At 36.7% G+C, this 25,270-nt stretch overlaps 1 protein-coding gene and 1 long non-coding RNA gene across 6 annotated transcripts in view; one reads left to right on the forward strand and one right to left on the reverse strand.

Annotated features, from left to right (window-relative positions):
- qki2 (QKI, KH domain containing, RNA binding 2) overlaps positions 1 to 21,218 on the reverse strand; it is a 36,432-nt gene extending 15,214 nt beyond the window's left edge. Inside the window, exons 1-3 of one of the 4 annotated variants that reach the window (XM_058793267.1) lie at positions 20,076 to 21,218; positions 8,279 to 8,421; positions 3,471 to 3,587 (exon numbers count right to left, since the gene is read on the reverse strand). In XM_058793267.1, coding sequence (XP_058649250.1) covers positions 3,471 to 3,587; positions 8,279 to 8,421; positions 20,076 to 20,217 — 402 coding nt within the window. In that variant the 5' untranslated portion in view covers positions 20,218 to 21,218. The remainder of the gene's footprint in view (positions 1 to 3,470; positions 3,588 to 8,278; positions 8,422 to 20,075) is intronic. The other 3 variants (XM_058793266.1, XM_058793268.1, XM_058793269.1) reach the window with 3 other exon arrangements.
- On the forward strand, positions 13,771 to 24,759 carry LOC131550833 (uncharacterized). 2 transcript variants are annotated; one of them, XR_009273638.1, is made up of 3 exons: positions 13,771 to 15,224; positions 16,123 to 16,227; positions 23,595 to 24,759. It is a non-coding gene; the product is annotated as an uncharacterized LOC131550833 (long non-coding RNA). The 2 variants fall into 2 exon arrangements; XR_009273637.1 differs by having other exon boundaries at positions 13,789 to 14,927.
- Positions 24,760 to 25,270: the final 511 nt, after the last annotated feature.

Below are 25,270 nucleotides of genomic sequence, written 5' to 3' on the forward strand. Positions count from 1 at the left end.
CAGGCCACATTTCCTACAAGACATTTCTCAAAAGTATTTTCCAGGGACATTTATAAGACTTTGAAGACCACTTCCTGTGACTACACGGCACCCCAGTTTCCATGGAAAATTTTCTAGACACTTATTTGCAGCTACACATGGACCTAAACCTAAAACACCAACAGACACGTAGCAACAGTTAGCCTGGAGACAAGCGACTGTCAGTTTATCTCAGGGTTAAGACCACCAACAGCAGTGACGAGCCTGTTGCTATAGAAATGGGGCGTTCGGGCCCAAGCATTGAGCCTTATTGAATGTATTGTCTCCAGCTGGGTTTTTCATCACAGCGGGGCTTATGTTTACGACGCAGAGCTCAGCCCTACAGAACAATCAATTACTGTGAACTCGCTCGCTGCCTTCTGAGGTTCCCGCTTCAAGCAATCACAGACATCGCCTTGGCCTCAAGGGTAAAGTTTGAATGAGAGAAACAAAGACATAGACGTCCTGGCCACATCCTTGACCAGGGGACGCCAGTCTCAGATCACAGTTGGTGGCGTTGTATTTGCTAATAAGTGGCTGCCACCTCCTCAGAATAGAGTAATTAGATGATCAAATATGTGCATCCGATAAGGCTGCAGTCTTGCGCACAGCTGGTTATGTGCTAATAATAACTGTGATTTTGACTCTGAAACAGTCTAAGCAGCAGCACAATGCATAGAGGTCTTCTTCTGGCCTACTTTGGTGGGCATGCAAATTTTTTGCACAACACAGCAAAGTGTGAAAAAGTTGCTTGCATGATGCATTTAACTATAAAAGGCCAATCCAACAAGCTATAAATTACAAAAAGTGCATGATTTTAGCAAGCTTTCTTAGGATATGTGCACTTATTTGTACACAAACGTCCTCAAAACTCAGAATCTCTATTTCACTTCCAACCATCAAATGCATGAACCTTTTGCATGATCTGAATTACAGCGTACAGCATAAACAGACTATTGTGTCATGTGATATTATAAACACAGCAGTTTGCTATAGGAATAACTGACGTAAAAAAAACAGTAATGTCATCATTTACTCAACCACATGGGTTTCGAAATCAGTATGTCTTCCTTCCGTGGAATATGAAAGGAGTTATTAAAAGGAGAACATCTAAGTTTTTCTTTTCTATACAATGAAAGTGAACGGTGACCATAAGATTTTCAATGAATAATTTGAACTTCAGTGTGAAGAACTTGAAAAACATAAGTATCATGTTTGTCACAAAGTTATCAAATGGATTGAAACATAGCATACAAGTCATACGCACTACTTAAATTACTTTTATGTTGCTTTGGAGCCTGACAGTGTTTGGTCCCCATCCACTTTCATTGTACAGAAAAGAACAGCTAGGACATTCTGCTAAGTTTCTCTTTTTGTGCTCCACAGACCAAAAAGAAAAGTCATACAGGTTTGGAATGACATAAAGGTGAGTACAAAATCTCAAATTTAATGTTATGGAAAAGCTAACCTTTTAATTCTAATAGCAAACACCTTTCACAGACCAGAAACCTAACCCTATTGTGTGTTTATTCCAGGAAATGTGACAGTAAATTCAATTTAGGCAAAGAGAACAGATGCAGATGGCATCTCCATTTGACGCCTGACTTGTTTGCCCCTGGCTGTAACTTTTCTTATTTCTCTCTGTTCCTTGATTGCCATAATTTTTCACAGGATTTATGCACAAGTTTCATGCTGCTGTCACAGTAGTTTCAGTGTTACAGAAATTAAGTTTGCAGAACACTACAGGGCTTGATGGTTTCACAATCTAACGTTCATTTTCGCACAATGCTCAAAAGCACTCTTCACAGATTTAATTTTGACATGCTGTTATGACAGGATCATTTTGAAAAGCATAAACCTAGTGGCTGCTGTCAGAAAACAATTATGTCAAACTTGAGCAAACACATGGGGTTTAAACTTTCGATTTCAATTGTCTGTTCCGAGCTTTCTAGATGTGCAACACCTCGTCTGGCTAAGAATGCTGAGCCACCAGTCTGTTTTTCTGTCTTGACCAACGAAACTGCCTTTATAAGCATCTCTGGTGTGATAGACATAGGTTGTGCAATACAGTGAGAGAATGGCACTTTGCCTGAGGCATCTTGGTTCATTGTGTTCCATTAATTCCCCATCAATCTGACTCTCATCAACGCCTCTAACCCAATATTTTACCGTGTATGCTCTTAATGTTTCATTTGCACGCTTGTGTAGGCAGTGGAAGTTGTGCTGTGAGGAATAAACACAGATGGTGCATCCTCGAATGTCTTAAACTGACGAAACAATTGATTTCTATTATGCAAAAAGGAGACAGTTGTCTCCTGATGTGTATGTGGAAACGGGCCTGAACTCAAGACAGTAGTTCGTAGTTGCTAATGTCTATATACCACATTAAAAGCAAATAGTCTGACATCAAATGTGACCCTGGACCACAAAACCAGTCTTAAGTGTCAATTTTTCGAAATTTAGATTAATACATCATCATGGTTTGTTAGGATCTGACAATATTTGGCCGAGATACTACTATTTGAAAATCTGGAATCTGAGGGTGCAAAAAAATCAAAATATTGAGAAAATCGCCTTTAAAGTTGTCCAAATGAAGTTCTTAGCAATGCATATTACTAATCAAAAATGAAGTTTTTATACATTTACAGTAAGAATTTTACAAAATATCTTCATGGAACATGATCTTTACTTAATATCCTAATGATTTTTGGCATAAAAGAAAAATTGATAATTTTGACCCATGCAATGTACATTTCTGGCTATTGCTATAAATATACCCCAGTGACTTAAGACTGGTTTTGTGGTCCAGGGTCACAAATATATTTGCAACACACCCAAATTGTACTCCAGTCTAAAAACTTGGACTAAATGGTGTAGGATGAGACAAGGAAGCGAAACAGTATTCTTTGAGCTTGAAAAACAAGAGCATTCTCCTTTCTCTAATAGCACTCATTTTCATTTTAATGCGAGTCATTTTTCCTCTGTGTCAGGCAGCCTTGGAGGCAGGCAGATCATCTGCCTCAGTTCTACAGTCAGGAAGGCCATGCAGACTCTGTCAGGAATTCCATTAAAATGGAATTGCCTGGATTTTGTCTCTTTCCATTTGGCTTCTATTAGTTATGTGCTGGCGCAAAAGCAGTATATGGTCTTCCTCGCTAAAAAAAAAAAAAAACATGCAATAAAAACATGGCCCACAAGCCCTTCAGTTTTAAAGTGAAAGAAAAGAAAAACAAAGGGATCCTACACCATTTAGTCCAAACAACAAATGAACTAAATAAATTTTAAAAAGCACATGAAACAAAAGAAAAGCAAAGGGAAAGACACGAAATAGCAAAAAAGGAAAAGACAAGAAATATTAAATAGAAAGGGGGAAATTTAAATAATAAAAGGAAATAATATAGTAAAAAAGAAAGCGAAAATAAAAGCAATAAAGTAAATAAAAAATGTCTTACCTTCTTCTTGTCTCTCATGGAGCCTTTGCCTCGCACCATGATCTTGCAGCCCGTCTCTGCCTCCAGTTGTTTGGCTGTCAGGCCCCGGGGCCCCAGGATTCTTCCCACAAAATTGAACTGTGAAGAAACATCAAAAGGTAGAAAAAACAAGGGAGTTCTTTCAGTGGAAAACATCTGCATTTCACACATCTGGTATGAGCATCCCAGTGCTAAAAATCTGACACGGATCTGCAATCATTTGGTTGCACTCTCGATGTGTTTCTATCACTGTGCACACACACATTCATTTTCATATGCGCATAGTTCTGAGATTTTCAATCACTGTTCAACTTAGTTGAACAACACCAGCATAGAGATGCAGAGGCAGCCACAATCACATCCTCTTAAAAGCACAGACCATCATCCCCTTAGCTAATGGTTCTCCCATATGGAAGCTTTGGCAAAGCTTGATGTTAACTGCAGCATGGTAACAATTGTATAATTCAATCAAAGGGACTTTGAAAACCCTGGCAGAATGTTTGGAATGTCTAATCCTCTTTTATTGAAAGGGGAACATCTAGAGACCAAATGCGGTTTTGGAATGTACCATTTGCCAAAGGGAAGCCTTAACCATACTCCACCCTGTTCCTGTTCTGACACAAGTCACATGGAATAAATTTAACCTAACAAAGGGGTCAAAGAGTCATATAAAACACAAATACCTACCGTATTTAACAGCCAGTGTGACTTATGGTACAGTGCTTGATTGTTTTTGGTCCAATGCAAATTCATGTTCCAATTAACATGATTTCAGCTTTAAAAGTCATACAAAGCAACTGTTATATTTTCCAAACACAAGTTCATTTTAAATTCCTTTCGATTCAGACATGGATAACAGGGGAGATGTCTGAATGGTTAATTTGTTTACTCTGTAATATAATCAACAATTTCCACTCCTTTCTACTCTCAATCAAACCCTTTAGACATTATAAATGACATCTGAGAAAGGAAAACACCAGTCAAGCAAACTGAATGATCGGTTGAGCTGTGACTCGACCCGTGATGTGATTTATTGCGTTGTCCCTTTAAAAGTTGCGAGCCCGGGACATTGTGCTTTTTGGCGTTTGTGGCCTGTGGCTGTGCCACTCTTTCAGTGTTTAACCTTATCTGTCACAAGGGTTGAGTGATAAGCCAGGCAGCTGAATCTCTCTCAGGGTCACAATGCATTCTCTTCCTTTTAAAGCTCATGTCTTCTCAGGCCGCTCACAGCTGCTGGGGGTCGTTGGCCCTCTGTGCTGTATATTTAGAGATGAGCTCATCAGACTAGTGTGTACTGTGGATGGCACTGTCTGTATGTCTGTCTGTGTCCTTGTGTTATTGTAGTTTATACTGTTTGTAGGCAATGTTTCATTTGTTTCACTTAATTTTTGTCAGTCTAGATGTTTCTGGCTACCTTCCTGTCATTCTGATTGGTAAGCTGTGTAACATTGAGATCACTGCTGGTCTACGTAACTGCACAGACAACTGAAGTGGCTGATAGTATATCATTTCCGAACCAAATTCCCACTGATTACCAGGTGATGCTGATTAAGGCTGCAAAGTGTGTAATTTTCTGTGAATCACAAAAACCTGATCTGATCAGCAAGCAGATCAGACAGTATTTCTCATTTCACAAAAGAATGGAATGTTTCTTAAAGGGAGAACACCAAAAATAAACAAAACATTAGGGGTCAGAAAAAGGCAGGAATATTTTTGTGTTTTTAGTTACGAATTGACCTCAGGGAAAAACTGAATACAAAAAAACACTACCATTTTTTAGTATTTGATTTAAGTCAATTATGCTCACCAAGGTTCCCTTTATTCGATCAAAAACACAATAAAAATGTTAATATTAGTATCAAAATGGTATAAAATATTATCACGATTTAAATTACTCATTTCTATTTTAAGATTTTTAAATGCACTTCATTCCTGTGGTGGCAAAGCTGAATTTTCAGCATCATTAATCTTCTAGTCTTATTATTAACAATGTTGAAAACAGTTTAACTGCTTAATATTTTTGTGGAAAACATGAAATCATTTTTTTCAGGATTCTTTGATGAATAGAAAGTTTAAATTTAGAACAATTTATTTAAATATTTTGTAACATCATGATTTTCATGTAACCTTTGAACAATTCAATGCATCCTCGCTAAATAAAAGCATTAATTTCTAAAAAAAAAAAAAAAAAACAACTTACCATAAAAGATCATTCACCCTCAAACTGTCCAAGATGTATATGACAGATGAACACAAGTGAAGATTTTTTTTTTTTTTGAAAATTCATATACATCTGAGACAACATAAGGGTGAGTAAATGATTTTTGGGTGGACTATTCCTTTTAAAAAAACAAAGACAGTCACAGAATGCTAGCAAAATGACGTAAACACTGTCTTTTTTTCTTTTGCTTTTTAACAAGTTCAAGAACTTCATCTAAAGTGTGTGGCTCTCAATGAACAACAATGAAGGACCGGAAAAACCTCATTACCAGTCGACAGCTAGAGTGAAAAGAGTGGGAAGAGGATGACAGACTGAGGCGGCGGCCTCAGAATCACTCTGAACGGTCTTTACATAGAGACAGTGAGAGCATGCAGAATGGAAAACTAATCATCATAGCCCACCCCTCCCATCTCCTCGTCAAAGTCCACATTTGTTTTCACATAGACTATGAAAGCAGGGATAATGCTCTAGATCATTCTCTCCAAAAGGCGATAGAGGACATAAAGGCCAGTGACCTGCATGTCTCTCACCCACACTTGGCACCGATGGTGGGATGGTGGTAACCCTGACAGGTTCCTGCAGGATTATCGGAATTCTGCTTCTATTACAGGAGAGCAAAGTCACTCTCAAAACAAGCCTGATGATTGATGGCTGCAAATACGATAAGGATTTGTTGTGCCCCCAACTGATCTATCAAAATGTCCATCACAAAGTGCAATGAGGAAAAACAAGGTGGAGGCAATTTAACAGTATCTTACATTATTATTTTTTACACTATGGATTTGCACACTGGATCCGGATAACTGAATTTGAATGTAATTGATTAAAGGTAACTCCAGTTGGTTGACAAAATTATAACAGTAAGTAGGTATTAGTTACTGATAGTATACCAATAGAAATGGTAAATGGTAAATGGTAGAAATCTGTTATATTGCAATATATGCCACCATTTCATAGTAAAAGTGTTTTCGTAGTTTGGTGTTATTAGTCATGTTTTTGGAAGTGTGGCCAGGGAAAATGTTGGCAGGGCAATTAAAGATCTGAATAGGCCAGAAAAAAATAATTATTTTTAGACTGAATAATCACAATAATTGAGCAATATTGCACATGAACAAGACCTACTGGTGCTGGCGGTGCGCAGTTACACATGACTTTGTTGCTTTATGAAATTTGTGACCTCAATAAGTCACTCAACAATGGGAAATTCTGAGCAGGTTGACAAAATGTATCACATTTTAATACACTAGACACCAGATCAGAAGTTCCTGTTTGTTGTCATCTATCAGGCTAATCTATTCAAAAGCTTTTCTTCCTTCAAAATGTGTTTACTTGATGCAAGAACAGCGTCAGAATGAGATGTATTGCATTTTAGAGCTTCCAATTTCTTCTACATACTTTCCAAACAACTTAATTTCGCACATTTGCACAAGTGCTGTCAGTAGTTCATTGGGATTCGTCCTGATATAGAAGACAATGCACAGAGGTTAATTATAACTAAACGAGAGATAACAGAGAAGCCCGTTACGCGCCTCTCATTCAAACTCGATTAACCCTGACCCTACTATCACTCTTATCAGCTCTTAAAGACAGGAGAAACGTGAGAGTTGGCAGCCAGAAACACTTCTCTGTCTACTTACTGTCTCCTTAAACACAGCCTCCATGCTGAAGATGGTCAAGATAAACAGGACACTGAAAACGTACATCCCAACACTTTGTTCAGTTCACATACAAACGTTTCAGATTGGGTTCCTCTCGTAATCCACTCTCAGGCCTGATGACTGTTTCTGCATAAATTACGTTTTCTGAGAATAGTATGAAAGCTGCCCTTGTATACAGGATTCAACAGTAACGATGCATTCAAATAAGAAGCACAGGCTGAGAGTCAAACAATGCCTAGACTCGCAATATTTACCATGCTAATTATTGTCTTTTGATTATTGCTGTCCTGGCAGAGACGAGTTAATTGGATCAGTCTGCTGCAGGATTCTCATGCTCCCCTGAGTCTACGTCTAAGGTAAGACAATCAAAGTGCAAAACAACTAAATATTAGTCCCGGAGGATCCACGTCATAAACGCATTTTCATGGACAAATTTCCAATTTTCTGTCATCTGAGTAATCTACAAAAACATGTGTTAACACTATGTCTCTCTTTATTTACATGCACTAATCAAGGTGCATTGTATGCCCTCATAAACACATTACAGCAGGAAAATTGCAGTTTCTGACTGTACATTATTATTCCATAAATGCAGTTATTATTTTAAGATGCTAATCTGCTGTAAAACAGCTTTATTGACCTTAATGTTGTGTGCATACATGACTGAACTCGTTCTTATCAATAAATCACCTGCTTTACCCACAGAAACATGCCCGGACTGATGGAGATTCAACAGTAAACTACTGCCCAACAGTCTATCAGTTGAAGAAAAACATTAAGGATACTGGGAAGCATTTGGGACATATTTTGAAACCCTTAAGTTAAATCTATACAATAGTCTTAGTAACTGACCAACAAAGGATTAAACACATGAAATTTCTATTTTGGAAAAGCGTTGAGGTAACACTTACGTCTGGGTATTCTTTGACAGGCACGTAGAGTTTCTCTTGGAGTTGTGCAATGGGCCCCACAGCATCTGGGAGCTCGGAAGTCCTTTTATCTGTGCTGCCGTTCAGAGTGTCATTGTACATGTCCTTCCGTACCCTTCCAATTTCTGTTAAACAGACACATTAAAAACTCAATTAATATAAAGAAACTCCGAATTAAAACTTGGATCGAGATTATATCTAAAAATGTCACCCTCATGTCATTCCAAACCTTTATATCTTACTTTCATCTGTGGATCATAAAAGAAGGTATTTTGAAAAATGTCTCTGTGATTTTAGACCATACAATAGACGTTAATGGGTACCAAAGTTTTTTGGTTACAAAATATGCTTGCATGTTTGGAACGGCATGAGGTTGAGTAAATGACAGAATTTTTATGTTTGGGTGAACTATCCATTTAAGGTTTAACATCTGAGAGAGGAAACTTTGACAAAGATCACGTCAAATTTTTCACTTTCTTTAAAAAACGGGATTATCCACATAGCTTTATCCATAAAATCGCTTCCTTTATCTTTAAGAGATGATGTACTTTCTGTTATAAATGACTTGCAGAAGTTTTGATGAGTTCATGCAGCTATTTAATTCAAAAACAACTCCTAAAGGGCTGAGAGCCCAGCCAGCCATGGAGGAACTAGCGCACCATGATGTGCATTCACAAAGAGTGAATCAGACACCAGCCTTTTGAATGCTCGTCGGTCCAAACAGAGGAATTCCAAAGAGACCAGCTTAAAAGACTGAAGCAATAATTATTATTTAACAAAAGCTCTTTGGAGGATATTGGGAAGAAGCAGCAGCATATTAGAATGGATTTACACTGATGTACAATATAGTTCAAAATGACAACATCAAAGCATGGCCCAGGCCTGCAGATTAAAATGACCTAAATATAACCCTGAGCTGAGCTAGCCGTAGCTTGCTGGGCTCCCATAGGATCCTCCCAGAGCAAAGCCGAGAACCTCAGCAAGATCTCGTAAGCAATAACTCAACAGTACTCAGCAGGCTGTGGCCCTCTGAATTCCACCGACAACACCACTCAGTCCTGAAGAACGACCAGAATTGTTTTCATTGTCTCTCATATGCCTTACATTAGTGAACGCAAGCATGTAAGCACATTTACACTCAATTACATGCAACACATGCTCTTGGCAAGAGTGCATCTAACCATGTGTTCGATTCCTCAAACAGCATTTTTGATTTAGAATGTTTTAAATAAATCCCAACTGGTTACATTAGGACTGGTTTCGTCTGCCCATATGCTATCATTCAGAATAGGGCTGCTAAAATAAACCCTTGGAGTGAAATCAGACATACGAGGTCCCACAATGAAGCACAAATCCAAACATCAGCTCAAACTGCTCAAAGCTGATAAATTTACACATTCTGGCACTTACACATGAAATTGGTATAATTGGTCAATTTACATTGAGTGTTGAAAGGAGATTAAACAGTCAGTCAGAAGTTTATACTGGGTTTTGTGTGACTCTATGTCTTAACATTCCAACAGTCTCAAAACTTTGGACTAAGCATGACTTATCCCATGAGTCACAAGGGCTGGGCGATATATACAATATTCACAATGATTTTGCTGGCAATATTAAACAAGCAACACTGTGAATGTTACAATTTTAATGGTTTTTATTCATCTGTTAAAGCTAAAAAGATAGTTCATCCAAAAATATAAATTCTGCCAACATTTACTCACCCTCATAAGACTTCCGTTCATCTTCAGAACAATTTTTTTTTTTTTTTTTTAAATCTTACCAAACATGGTAAACACCATGCCTGCTTGATGAACAAGAACAAACCTCACTTGTTCTCATGAGGGTGAATAAATAATGACAGAATTTTCATTTTTGGGTGAATCATTTTATATAAGGGGCGAGTTCAATTCACTTCTTGGAATAAATTCAACGATTCCACTGTTTATGGCATTACACAAAAATGTTCAAAGAAGTCTCTGCATGCTATTTTCATAAATTATTACTGTTATATTAATACAAATATTTTAGCATATTATAGCAATAATACTGACATTAAAATCAATCTTCCTTGTGTTCATTTAGTAGAAATCAATTTGAAAACACTCTGCTTGGAAACAATGACTATTTGGTTGAAATGGCGATTCTGCAGTAAAAATTATTACAGAACAAATACATAAATAGACTAAAAATGTAAAAAATAAACAATAAATACTACAGTCTGTTTAAACCATATGTATTTTCCCCGAAGAACAGCTGAGGTGACATAAGACATATAATTTTCCACCCCCAGTTTAGCTGTTATTAGCGCAACCTTCAAGTGCACTAAAAACAAACATTAAAGGCGACTGGTCAACACTGCAAAACGACTACATAGACAGACAGTGAGATAGTCCTTCCTGCTGCTGCTGTAGACCGTCATTTATACGTGTGTGTGTGTGTGTGTGTGTGTGTGTGACAGAGAGAGAGAGAGAGAGAGAGAGAGCACAAGACGACTCTGATTACAGTTTGTGTTTGTTTACTGTCATCTGAGTCGAGCCGTCCAATACTACAGAATGATACAGTTGGTCTGGTATGGCAGCAGGCGAGCAATGGCTACATCACTGAGACATAAATATCACCTCCATAATACTAGCTGCGCTCCTGCACTTTAAACACACAGCGCTACAGATAACCTATTCAGTTGCTGTTATTTACTAAATCACACACTGTCATGCGTCTGGCTCAAATTACTTCTTCTGACACCTTTAGTATTTTTCACACTTTTAGTGTCAGCCATGGGAAGTTTATGCCTATTTCAACTTTTCAAAAAGGCAAATTTGGATGCAGTTTTTAGACTTTTTGAAAATGTTTAAAAGAAAGAACTGGAAATCAGAGATATGTGCTGGCAGAAAAACAAGCGTGATTTAATGTGAGATGTCAGACAAATTCCTTGGTCGTTTAGTGAACAAAAGTATTGTTGCCTGCGAGAGCTGGCGGTCTCCAGACCATGCTGGACACTGCATAAAGACAAAGCGGTTACTCAACCAAACACTGCTTCACAGTATGTACCATTACATAAGGCTTGAAAAGATGAGTGCACATACACAGACACAAATTCAAGACAGAATTGGAGATAATGATAAAACCTATACATTATGAACAAAACATTTATGAAAGGTAGTCTATTCAAATATCAACCAAGTACTTCCCACTTCTAAATGAAAGAATGTGTCCAGTTTCTACAAAAAAATAAATAAACAAACAGCACAACTGTTTTCAACATTAATAAGAAGATATGTTTCTTGAGCACCAAAGCAACAAATTATAATGATTTCTGAATGATCACATGACCCAGAAGAGAAGTCTTCACAGAAATCAAAGAAATAAATTTGATTTTAATTATTATATTAATACATATCAATTAGTATATTAATACATATATCCATTTTTATATATTCTATAATGCATTCACTCATGCCTAAATCTAGTTCATCACAAAAATATATAATTCTCCTTTCCTGCAGTTATAAGTTGCCACTGATGAGTCTTAAATAAAATCATTTTATTTAATTACTAATATTTTATGTAGCACTCCACAGTAAAGTGTACATCATGCAACAGAGAGTTTTAAGACTTTGGAACAGAAACAGATTATTACAGTCTCCCATACAGAGACAGTGAAGTTGGCCATCTGTGGCAGTGTGGGAGAGATGAGAGCCGCTGAGATGAACAGAGGAAACGTGATAAAGAAAGGTAAAAAAAAATAATAAAAGATAGAAAAGGTTGCAAGAGGGATGAAAGAGTAGACCGCAAACAGTGAAACCATCTGGATAGTCGTCGACTGCCAGGAAACTGTCCGACGACTCACACACAGAGAGCAGACACCACAGTTACTGCAATTGTGAGGCTGTTAGTGACGGTGTAAAAACAAATGTGTACATGCAAGAACAATATTTCCCTTCGCTCTGACAATATATCTTCAAACTGAATGCCTTTTTCAGACCAAATACCTGTGGTGAAAGCAAATCTATTTCAACTGCAACATTCATTTTAACCAATAACTAATGACATCCCCTTTTGAATGTTTCGAGCCCATAAGCTGTTATTTGGCCTGCAATACATAAGGAGAGTTTTTGAGAGCTCTTCCCATATACACAACTTCAAAAAAAAAAATTTAGTTTTTAAAAATTGGGGTCATTAAATTCTACTCAGCAAGGCTGCATTTATTTAAACAAAACAAAAATATAATAACCATTTTATCTTTCCTGTCACTTTTCATCAATGTAATTCATCCTTGCTGAGTAAAACTATTCATTACCAACCCAAAATGATTGAACCATAGCATATGTCTCAAAAACATCATAAATGTACAGTATAAAAGTAATCCATTTAATTCATGCACTATAGCATGTCAAACAGACTCATATTTAAGTAATTTGCCTTCTGCCATAACTATTAAAACAAACATAACAATAATGTTTGGTCATGTGTTGTGCTGCAAGAACCAATAATGTTTGATTATCTCATTGATATCCAACCTGACATGATGTCCTAAAAGGCATTATATTTCACTTAAAAGCTACAGGGGAGGGCAGATTTATTAGATCATAAAGACTAAACATTTGATCTGTTCATCAAAATTAGCATTCTTTACAAGATAAGTAGGATTTGGAACTACACCGAGCGAGTAAATGATAGATTTTTCCTTTAACTGTTCCTTTAAGGTCACCCTGATTCTCCTGGCATCAGAAAATTAGAATGTGCAGCTTGTGCTTATCACTCTGATTGTGAACTCTACAACATCATGATGTGATTGTGATGGTCAGCACTAACGTGCTGTGGTGATTGGATGATTGCTGATTGCATTTAGACTGAGAGAGATTGTCTGCTGGTGTCAAGAAGACTGCTGCAGGCAAACTGGCAGTTAAGGGTGAGATAAGTATTGAGTATTTACAGATGCAAGCAAAGCTGTCTGGGAAGAGCAGGAGACTGATGAGATCACAGACACGCTCGATAATCAACATTTATCTTATCAAAGAAAACGGCCAAAGGGAGACAAAGAAAAATAGACACACAGAGAAGCCCCTTCACAAATACACAAGACATGAGGATTGACACAGAGGCACGAGATGTGACCTGAAAATAACATTATAACTGTCACTTCATAGCTCCAGGCACATCTGTCTGCCACTGCCAAACAAAGCACTTTCATTCAGCAAGGCCACTGGGAAAAATCTAAACATCATTAAAACATTATTTAGCTTTACTCAGGGAACGAAATCAGTTGAGGCCAATTATGAACGTTACGCCACAGAAAAGAAAAGAAAAAAACAGTTTTTGTAATCAAAATGTAAAAGCTTTTGCCGGCCTCTAAAATGACTTCCCTTGTTGGTGCATTCCTAATTTTAAACCAACTGTCTGTGTGACCACTTTTCAGAAGTCAATAAATTCCTGACAGATGAAATCATGTCCTGTCCTACATTATTTCTCACTAAACATTGTTTCACTGTTGTTGTTTTTTCATAGTGCAGATCTAAATGTGTAAAATTCCATAATGACAAAATTTAAATGGATGATATAAACATAATAGAATATAAACTACCATTCAAAATTGAGGTATATTTTTAAAATGTCTCTTAAAGTCTCTTATGCTTCACACAAGCTGCAATCATTTGATCAGAAATACATAAAAATAGTAATATTGTAAAATATTATATAAAATAACTGTTTAATATCTGAATATATTTTCAAAATAATTTATTCCTGAGATGTAAAATCTGAATATTCAACATAATTACTCCAGTCTTCAGTGTCACGTGAACCTTCAGAAATCATTCTAATATGCTGATGTGCTGCTCAAGAAGATTTATTATCAATAGAGATGTTCCGATACCCTTTTTCCCTTCCTGATACCGATTCCGATACCTAGGCTCAGGGTATCGGCCGATACCGAGTACTGATCCGATACCTGGGTGTGTATCTGGTTATACAGCTGTATGTACTACTAGACCTGTATGAATAGATACAATTATTTTATGGTGTGCTTCACCATAGATAGAGATAGATAGATAATCTGGCGAGTAAACAAAAAAATATAATATATAATGTTTGGAAAATGGCACATCTATTTAAATATCTAAAAGTACACTCTTAACATCAGTCAGTCAAGCATTATAAATGTATTATGATAATCGAGTATTATTTAATGATATAACTTTAGCAATTAGAATTAAAACTTGGTAACCATGAATACAGTCATTTTAACTGAACTGGTGGTGGTGCTTTTTTGGTCATTCAGTGTTTCTCTAAAAAATGGGGGGGGAAACTATCAATAATACTGATAAGATAATAATCATACTATGAATTCTACTAAGAACAATATAAAACGCACTAAGGATTAACGAGCTGCTGGATTCGTGAATATTAATCACGTTGTCTGCGTTCGCTTGAACTGATTTGCTGAAATCAAACCAGGGACGATTATAGGTGAGCACCAGCCAATGAGATTATCGCTTGCGCATTAGCCCCGCCTACTACCGGAGAACACGGCAGTTCTTAAAAGTTGAAGAATTCAAAAGGAACTCCGTTATTCTTACAGGAAAATACAACAAAGACTATCGTTTACATACCAAGCAGAATTGACGCGCTACATGTAAGACTCTCTCTCTCTCTCTCTTTGCGTGTGAGGAAAAAAGCAAAGCGACGGAGAGTCGTGCACTTCACACTAGAGCTTACGGTAACTCCGGGGTTCTTATTGCTGCTGTTAGAACAGCCGTGTATTACACAACACACCATCGCGCTGTTTAAAAAAAAATACAGCGATAATACCATGGATAATACCGAAGCTGCCTCGCTTGTCAATTGACAGACTGACAGTTGCCGTGGTTTCTATGTCAACAACATGGCCGCCGCGAACATTGATGACGTAGATCGAATAACAACTATACAGGTGCGCTGCGCATTCATTCAGATGCATTGAAAAATAGTCCAGATCGCTTGACTGAGAGTGAAACTCTGAAGCGCTCAGTCAGAGTGTTCAGCGAGTCAAAATATATCTGTGCTAAACTTATACATAGCCTCCAACTCACACACTGGCGAGTATAATCTGAGCATTTATTAGCCAGTGGCTAATATTATACACTATTTAGTCGCCCAGGGTGAAGATTTAGTGGCATATGCGAGTGATTTACTGCCAATGTGCTAGCACGTTTGTATTTATTCTTTGCTGCTCTAAATAGTGGTTGCTTGTGCACAACTTCCTGTGTTTGCATTCTGAGCAGCGAAGAAGAATTGATTTCCGTTTTGCAGCGTTAAGCAAAGCTAGCGCGCATAACTATAGATCTTGTTTAAGAATGGTATCGGATCGGTACATGGATTCAAGTACTCGCCGATACCGATGTCAGATTTTTTGTGGTATCGGTGGAATTTCCGATACTAGTATCGGAATCGGAACAACCCTAATTATCAATGTTGAAAACAATTCTTAATATATTTTGTGGAAACATGATACATTTCTTCAGGATCCTTTGATGAATAGAAAGTAAAAAAAAATAGCATTTATTTGAAACAGATTTTTTTGGCTTTACTATCACTTTTGATGGTACTATTGAATGCAAGCATAAACGTAAAATATGAATTTAATAATAAAACATGTTTTATAATTCCATAAAAAGGTTTCTGATGCTAAATATAATAATAACTAGTATGACTCCCCGATGTAGCTTTTCATGGAGTTAAACAGTGAGTTCAGCCTGTTTCATTCACCTGTTCCCTATGGAGAAGTGTTTCAGAATAATTCTTTTAGTGCATATTAATTTTGCGACATCTGTCCTGACTGAACTTTGCAGAAATTGGAGGGAAGCTGTCTAGTCTGCGTGCCCCCGACCTGTGCCCTGGTCCCAGAGGCCTTTCTGCATCTCGCTCTGTCTGTGTCACGGGATCTGGCTAAGGAGGTAATAGCCTAATGCAGTCATAATCAAAGACCACTGATGTCACATGTATTCTGAGATGAAAAGGTCATAACACTACACTCACTCAGACTCACTCATACTGAAACAAATGCATATAAATGACAGCATGTATATAAATGATTATGTTAAATAATAGATAAATGGACAATTTTATGTGTAAAGTGACGAAATGTTTCCTGAAACACACATTCATACCTAATACTCTCTCTCTCTCACACACACACACACACACACACACACACAAACACTTGATCTCTGTCTGTGGAACATTCAGCACCTCTAACAGTCATGAAGTGGTGACAGATTCATGAAGAACCATGTGATCATTGTGTGTGCCCTTGTCACGGTCACATGATGCATAGGTCAGAGTGGCGTCCCTTCATTGCTCATGTGCCAGTCTGTGTTTAGAAGGGGTGACCACAGAACCATGCTTTACTCTTTAACCAAGAAGACCATAATGTGAGGGCAATCAGAGGTCAAGACACCACTGAGAATTCTAACTTTCCTAACACATTTGCCTGGAGCAACTTTCACCCCTTTGACACTATGGAGACATAGAAAACTACCAAATTACTGAGTGGCAGAGTTCAATACAAGCATAAAGATAGATAACCCCTAAAATCACAATGTTTAAGGCACATTGCATAAGATGCAAACTTTAAGCCAAGTGGTATGCAAAAACACAAATCAAACAAATATTTTTATTTAATATAGGGGAACCCTGTAATTTATTTTATAAAATTTGTGTATTTAATTTGAATGTTTATTTAACGTTAACTGATAGAAAATTCAAAAAAATATTTTTATTTAATATAGGGGAACCCTGTAGTTTATTTCATACATTTTGTATATTTAATTTAAATGTTTATTTAACATTTATTGATAGAAAATACAATAAAATATTTTAAATTATGGGAACCACATAGTTAATTTTACAGATACTTAGTTTCAATGTTTGTTTGATGTTTATTGATATAAAATAAACCATAAAAACAATTTTCTTGAATTTATGGGAAGCTTCTAGTTTATTTTATAAATTTTGCCTATTTAATTTCAATCAGGGCGTTTAAACTTCATTTAGAGAAATTAGAGGAAATAAAAAAAACAACATACAATATTTGACCTTCTGGGGTTGATGATATTCTGAAGGTTAAGCACCTTCTTTTGGCAGACCACTTTTCTGGCCTTATTTTGCACCCTATTTATTGAAAGTGCCTCCAACAATAACATTTGTGCAATGCTGTTAACACAAGCCCAATATTATTTATCCTACGCAACAATCAAAGGCAACAGAACGGTTTCAGTAAAAAGAGCAAAAAAGCACATTTTGCAACAATTTCACTGGTAGGTCCCCCTGGGGCTCTGTAGTCCCGTTTTATATCTAAATCAGATAAGGAAAAGACAGTGTTTTCAAAGAGAGGTTCGACATTGCTTCTGGATCCTCTCCCAGATATGTTTCTTCCATGATGGCTTAATTACTCAAATAATTCAATAAGCAGCATACCAGCAGAATATGTGTTCCTTAGAGGGAACACAAAGAAGTGTGAAGAAAAGAGCAGCACTCAGAAAACACATGCTGGAGATTAACAAAACCAGGAAACAATAACACAGCACAATATAATACAAATATGAGTTATCAAATATTATGTGTAATGGCTTGTATTAATTAAAAACACTACAAATACAATACACACTAACAGCAAGTGCTATAAACAGTACATTTTTTAAAAATCTGTAAGCATGCTGACCTGTAGGTAAGAAAAAAAAAATCCAAAAGAACACATTTGAAACTGCAGACACAAACAATGAGTTCTCTGGCATCATAAAACACACTGGGTGTAAAAAGAAAAAGTTTGCCTACAAGTGCTCAAGCAAAATACCAAGCTTATTATATAGTAACCTCTTTACAATAACCTGACAGAACTGGGATCCTCATACAAGGAAAATATATGAGACAATAAAGCTATACAAAAGGCAGTGGGTGATTTTGAACCCCTCTGATAGCGAGAGGAAATCTAGACCAAAGAAATTCTACCTATTTTTCAGCTAATCAACATTTTAAGAGCTCCATCCAGTTTTCAATATGCTTAAATAAAGAGAACGGGCAAGGCTAAATTAGCTCTAAACAGAGGAACTGGAAGTGAGGTTATTTATGACACATATTTCAATATGCCACAAGCTATTGGTGAGTTATTATGAATCTAGAGAGATTCAATGTACTAAAGAACCAGACAGACTGAATTCACTCTAAAATGGATTGCAAAATACTGTGGATATAAATCTAACAGATCACCCTTCTCACCATAAAAGTATTGCAGTGATAACCTTTATATTATTACACTGGATTATCAGCAATAAACTGAGAATTAAATAAACCACGGCTATGGGCTATATGATTAGAATGTGAAGGAGAAAGAGAGAAGTGATTCTGTTATCAGGTCAGAATCAGCTTCCCCTGCATTCTCAGAGGAAAACTGCTGGTTATATACGTTCTGCAGCATTCAAATGTGTTAAAAGTTCATCAACCCTGAATAAACGCCAGCTTTAAGTACAAAACTTGCTTTACAGTACCAACCAGGGGTGCGTTTCCCAAAAGCAACTAGGTCGCAAGTTCCGTCGCTACCAGTAGAGTTCAACAGAAAACTAACGGCCATAGTTAGCTAACAAAGGTTTTGGGAAACGTGCCCCTGGTCTGGAGAGCCTAGGCAGATGACTTGCCACTGTAGTATATGTTATAAATAGCCCTACCAATAAATTCACAAAACCAACAAGTAGGCTAGTCTTGATTACAGCCAGTAGTTCCTCTAATCTGAGTATCATCCAACTGCGCCATGGCCTATAATGATGTTCTGTGATAGGATGCATCTGTGCAGATTTAATCAGTCTGTGTGGATTTGATCAGAGATGTTTCCAGGTCATGTAATTGATTCATTTGAGCAAACTAATGTTTTCAGCTACTGTCATTTAGGGAAAAATTATACCATTTGAAATCTTTTACGATGCCTGTTAAACCACATAAGATTTTGCCACATAAGATTCTAGACTGTTACAGTCTAAAAGATTGAACAGGCTTCTTAAGTGATAGGCCTAAGCAAATGTGTTCTTTCATCATGAACAAATCATTCTCATTTACTTCCATGTACTGACTCATATCTTTAATTCCTTTTGACTGCTTTCCTGGCTTCATAGCCTATATATATATTGAGTAAACCACAGGCCAATCAAATTTGAGCACAGTTGTAAAGTAGTATTTCATTGGTTGGACTAACTGAAAGAACAACACCCTCTTCACTGAATGAGTGAGGTAATCTGTTCACAAGAAATGGAGGAAGAGGACAAAAAAATTATGAATATGTAGAAATTACTTTTTGTCTCTATAATATAGTGTATTAAAGTCACTTCCAGCTTAAACGTTTTCCTTTTGTCTTCTATAGTAAAACACATATGATGTTTAAACACTTAAGTCTGCAGTCTAGATTAATAAACAACACGCAAATTTTAATAGCAAGTTTCAGTCCTAAAAGACTCGATGTTTACAACGAATCAGTGAGTGAGTGAAAGATACAAAGAGGAATCACTCACTCATACTAAACGACTCCCACTTGTCGCCACCAACTGGCATAATAATGTAGCGTGCAAGAAAAGTTATTCTTCACTGGAATGAAAAAAAAAAATATTTAAAACTCCGGAGCTTGTTTAGCTACAACAAGCAATAAACTGAAAAATAAAAACACAGACATATTTAGGATAAATCTGAAGGCATCCACAGTTCTTACGAACCCAAATCAAGTGTATTCGTTGTTTTTTAAGGAACTATATAGAACTCTCACCTTCATCTAACAGTCGCTCGAGATGGTTGAAGATACCACAGAAGTTTGGCAAGCTGCTCATCAGTTTCTTGTCGTTCATGAGCTGCATCAGATAATCAGGAGTCGGCTTAGGCTTCTCCTTCGTTTCCATTTCCCCAACCATGTTTAAAATATTACCCTCCAAAAAAAAAAGAAAAAACTCAAAAAGGAGTTACAATTTGGGAAAACACGACAGCCGCCTAAAAAAAAAAAAAAAAAAAAATTTTAAAATAAAAAAAATAGCAAACGGAGGGGTTTGATATGTTTTCCCTGTTTTATTCCAAACTCCTGCCCCGATGTTGCTACTTTTCAAACGCAGTGTTGAAACTTTGTATCACCCCCAATCATCGGATTTTAAAAAACAACTGATGACGCAATTAACGAAAGGAATCTGCGCGAAAGTTCTTATTTGTTTGTAGAGCGTTTGCCGTCAAATAACTCCAAAAACTCCCGCATGCCCGCTGAGATTTGCGCGTCTGTCCTCTTCTACAGAGAATATTTTATCGCCACCAAACGTTTCTTTATCCAAGCTGTTGAAAACTGCTTCTCCCCAGAACTTTCCACAGACCGTCGTCGTCGTTCAGAGCACTTGAATAACGGTTTTAAAGCAGGGCAATGTTCACTTATAGGCTCTGTCTCTCGCGCAGTGGAAACTCCTGTAGTTGCGCCTGATGTTTCTGTGTTCAGAGCTGTTCTCTCCCAAAGCTGTCTGTCACATGATCATGATCAACCCTACACTGCTCAACATTGCCATCGTGCGAAGTCGCCAATGGGAGGAGAAACCTGCACAATTTGCCTTTCTCCCTCTCTCACGCAGATGCAGACCCTCTCGCACACATACTTCTTGTGAGGAGGAGCTCCATTAGACGTGTTGTTCTTATATTAAAGTCAATGTGATTTGTACAGATTCGAAATAAATGAAAATATGCAAACATTCAAACCGTTATTGTTAGCCTACTGAAATACAGCCAACTTGTGTGACAATTAGCCACTTTCTAACCCTAAACCTTACTATATTTACATTTTCAGACTTTCAGCTATTGTAAAACAAATATGCACACTCAATAACCCCGAAGCAATGATATGAAGAAAAAAAAAATTAAAATGAAAGTGGGTATTTTTCTGCATTCCAATGCATTACTAAATATTTAAACATGGACTGTCTTACAGATAAGATTATCTTAGAGGAAGCATGGCGGATATTTTGGTTTTATAATCAAGTTTGACTAGGTCAGCGTCTGTACTTTTCTGTTACTTCACTGTCTTTGTTTCATAAGTGTGCATTTTACATGTTCAAACCCATCTTTTAAGCAGGTTTTCTTTCTGAAAGTGGTGCAAATGCATAGGCAGGACTGTGTGAAACATCTCAGCCAAGTTTTGAGAAACAGGAGAGAGGGGAATGAAAGGGCTTGGAGGAACAGGAAAAGTTTTCATCAATTCTTGCGGCCCTCCTCCTTCCTCTGTGAAGTGGGCAGCATTCTTATGCAGATAGACACAGACTCTAGCTATTGCTCTCACAACAACTAAAGGCCAGAGTGAGAGGCCCTCCTGCAGGGAGCGGTTTGATGATGAAATGCTGACCTAGGATCAGATTTGTGCCAAGTAACGTTTTAAGCAACCATGGTAAGCGCAAGGGGAAAACAGATCCAAAAACAGGAGAAAGAGACTTGTTGAAGTTCTCTGCATTCATACTGGGTTCTGCCTCCTTACCTAAATGTTCCTACCGCCTTTGTGATTGTACTCTGGGCGAGCATGCAGGGACAGCGTGGGTTAGCAAGCTAAACCTCGCACACACTGCAAAACATATTTTCTAGATCAGCACATTGTTTTTCAGTAAAAATCCCCAAAAACTTTCAGTAAAGATTCATTTACTTGAGACAATATATATAGAATATATAATAAATATTATATAGTATATTTAATGTATTAGAATATATATTATATAATGTTATATATTTAAAAATATTTTTTAATCATTTTAAGCATAAAGCTTAGAAAATTCTCTATATATCAAAATATATCTATATAATAGTATTTTCTGTCTTGTTTTAAGCATAAATCTAACAAAATGTAGTGATTATGTTTAAAACAGGAATATACATGTATATAAAATTGTTATTTATAATAAATAAAAAGCCAGAAAACTGATATTTCAGTGGTCAGAAGATTCCTCCAGGATGCTGTGCGGCCCTTTCTCCCCTTATTTTTCACTATAGGGAATCAGATGGGTGCTAATTTGTCAGGCCGTGGAGATGAAAGTGAGGATGGTATTAGTCTGGGCATCAAGGGATTGGAATGCAGGCTATTTAGCATGGGAGTCAGACAATCCCCAGGGCCTCCCATCACCACAGCACAACCGCTAAATAAATAGAGAAGTAATTAACAGACTAGTGAGAGAACAGACCATTTCATTACTGCACCTTCTTCTGATAGCGAGAGAGAAAACAGTTCGCTAGACAAAGCCAGTGAGATATATTGACAAAAGAATATTTGAAAATCTCAGAGGAAAAACACACAATAGTCATTTGATTGACACCTCATTAAGATGGATTATTATAGGCTTTGAGCAAAACAAAAAAAAAAGTATGTCATTTTCGTATGTCACATCACACATGCTTTCTTTTAGCCCATATCCTTTTTGAACAGAGGGCCTGTTTTCTTATAAGAAATAATTTACTGATGGCCGCAATCACTAAATATAACTGAAATGTGCAAATTCATCACTAAACAGAAGTGCAAAAAATTCCTTTTTTTCAAACAGGGTTTCACTCTCATCTGCCATTGGGTGTACAAACAGACAGCATCCATTCGTTGAGTATAATAGCATAACTGCATACTTTACCTTTAAATTTATCATGAAACGGAAGTTGACAATCATTTATTTCCTTTTATGACGCATGTATCGCTGAGTGAAATGGCTTCTGGAGCTAAAATAAAATAGGGAAAATTTGCTGAAAATTTACTGACCATCAGGGCATCCCAGATGTAGAAGAGTTTGTTTCTTTATCGGAACAGGTTTGAAAAACAGAGTTACATTTCTTGCTCACCAGTGAGTGAATGGGTGCCGTCAGAACAAGAGTCTGATCAAACAGCTGATACAAACATCACAATATTCCACAACTCGACTCTAGTCCATCAATTAACATATTTTGAAGCGAGAAACTATGCGCATGTAATAAAGAAATTCATAATTTGAGGCATTTTAACTTTAAACCATCACTTCAGGTCAACAAACCAAAATACCATAACCTATAATAATGCTTCCTCAAAAACAAAAAAACTAAAAAAAGTTCATCCCCTGTTGTCCTCTCATATCAAAATCCAACACCAACATATTTGTTAAGAATTCAATTGGATTGGGTTTTTGCTTATAAATGGTGCTTGATCTGTGCATATTTCTCTCCTGATTCAGATTAAATGGATTTTTCACAGTAGAAAGCAATATTAGAGGATATTTATTTTAGCTAAAAATGTCTTGATGAATTTGTTTTGTTGTTGCAGATTTCACTCCACAAGATGTTAACTGATGGACTGAAGTCATGTGGAATACTTGTGGATTATTTTAATCAGCTGTTTGGACTTTCATTCTGACGGCACCCATTCAAGTGATGTAATTCTACATTTCTCCAAATCTGGCCTAAGTAAATTTTCAGGAAATTTTTATTTTCGGTGAACTGTTCCTTTAAGAGCACTGTAATCTGATAAGAAAACGTTTGAAAGCTTTATTTTGGTCAAAAGACAAATGGCATTGTTGTTAAACAGACACAAGGATCCTCTGCACCTGTTTTGCTTTCATGTGTAGACAGGCTGGCAGTTACTTGTGACATGGCGATGAGAGTGTGTGTCCCAGTTGTGTGATTATGTTAAACAATGTTTGTTCACTGTGTGCTTGTGAAGAACTCTATATATTTGAATGTTTGCATGTGTGTTTGGGTAATATATGCTCATCTAACAATTATGCCATTGTACATAAGCATCCAGTTTATGTGTGTACCCACTTTAAGAATGCTGTATATCTGGGAATGTACATTGTGTATGACATGGTGAATGATGTATATTTTACCACTGGGTCTTTGTGTAGTAACAAAGGTTGGTTTGTAGTCTGTCAGTACTCTGTAATCCATTCAGTGTATATATCAGAGAATGAAAACAGAGAATGAACATGCTTTGTTTATGATATTTGTTATGATGAATGTCTAAGTGTCTCTCCCACGTCATAGCATACATACCAAAGCCAAGAAGGAGTTAAACAGACAACTGTATCTTGCCTTGTGCATGCATGTGGTTCTGTCAACAAGCCAAACAAGCTTTACATTCAGCATGAGGCCTGGGTCAGTTAAAAGGTCAAAGTTCAGTTCATGCTTAGGCATCATGAATGTGTTTTCTGACATTTCAAAAGAATATGGTTATGGTACACGAACACATGGTTCAAGCTATAAAGATATTTATCATTCACTGTTAATTCATTGTGTTGTATTTATTATGTTTTAGATATTTTTTCAACCATATTTTGTTAATTATGTACTGTATATACATGCTACCTTTCAAAAGTTTGGGGTCGATTTTTTTATGTTTTGTATCTTACAAAACTGTAATATTGTGAAATATTATTACAATTTAAAATAACATCATATATTTTATATGTTATATATTCCTGTGATGGCAAAGCTGAATTTTCAGGAGCAATTACTGTCACTTTTGATCAATTAAATGCAAACTTCTGAAGAAAATTATTAATTTATTTAAAGGTGCCATAGAATGCATTGATACAATATTTTAAATTGAAAAAGTATGTGGCTTAGCTAAGGGCAAAAAATCTCCAGAAACGGTTTTACATGTCCATTTAAAACCCTAGGATTTGTCCCTAGAATGAAATGGTCTGTTATTACCTTATTTGGAAGGGTCATGAATAATAATGTTGAGCTCTGCTCTGATTGTCTGTTTCACAGTGCGGCTCATTTCAGTAACTCACACAGCAGGAAGGAAACACAGGGAAAATATATATTTCAATACTGTCTCGCGCAGTTATATCGTTGGGTAATTATACTGTAAATAAAATGCGGACATGAGGGAGCCGCTATTAATATGCAGGGCATTGAAACTGCTTTGGAATGCTTGATTGCTTTTTAGAGTGAATTCCAAACGGCTTTTTTGCACCCTTGAAGGGCACTTCGGGA

The sequence above is a fragment of the Onychostoma macrolepis genome, chromosome 12 (assembly GCF_012432095.1).
Source record: "Onychostoma macrolepis isolate SWU-2019 chromosome 12, ASM1243209v1, whole genome shotgun sequence".
Classification (NCBI taxonomy): Eukaryota; Metazoa; Chordata; class Actinopteri; order Cypriniformes; family Cyprinidae; genus Onychostoma; species Onychostoma macrolepis.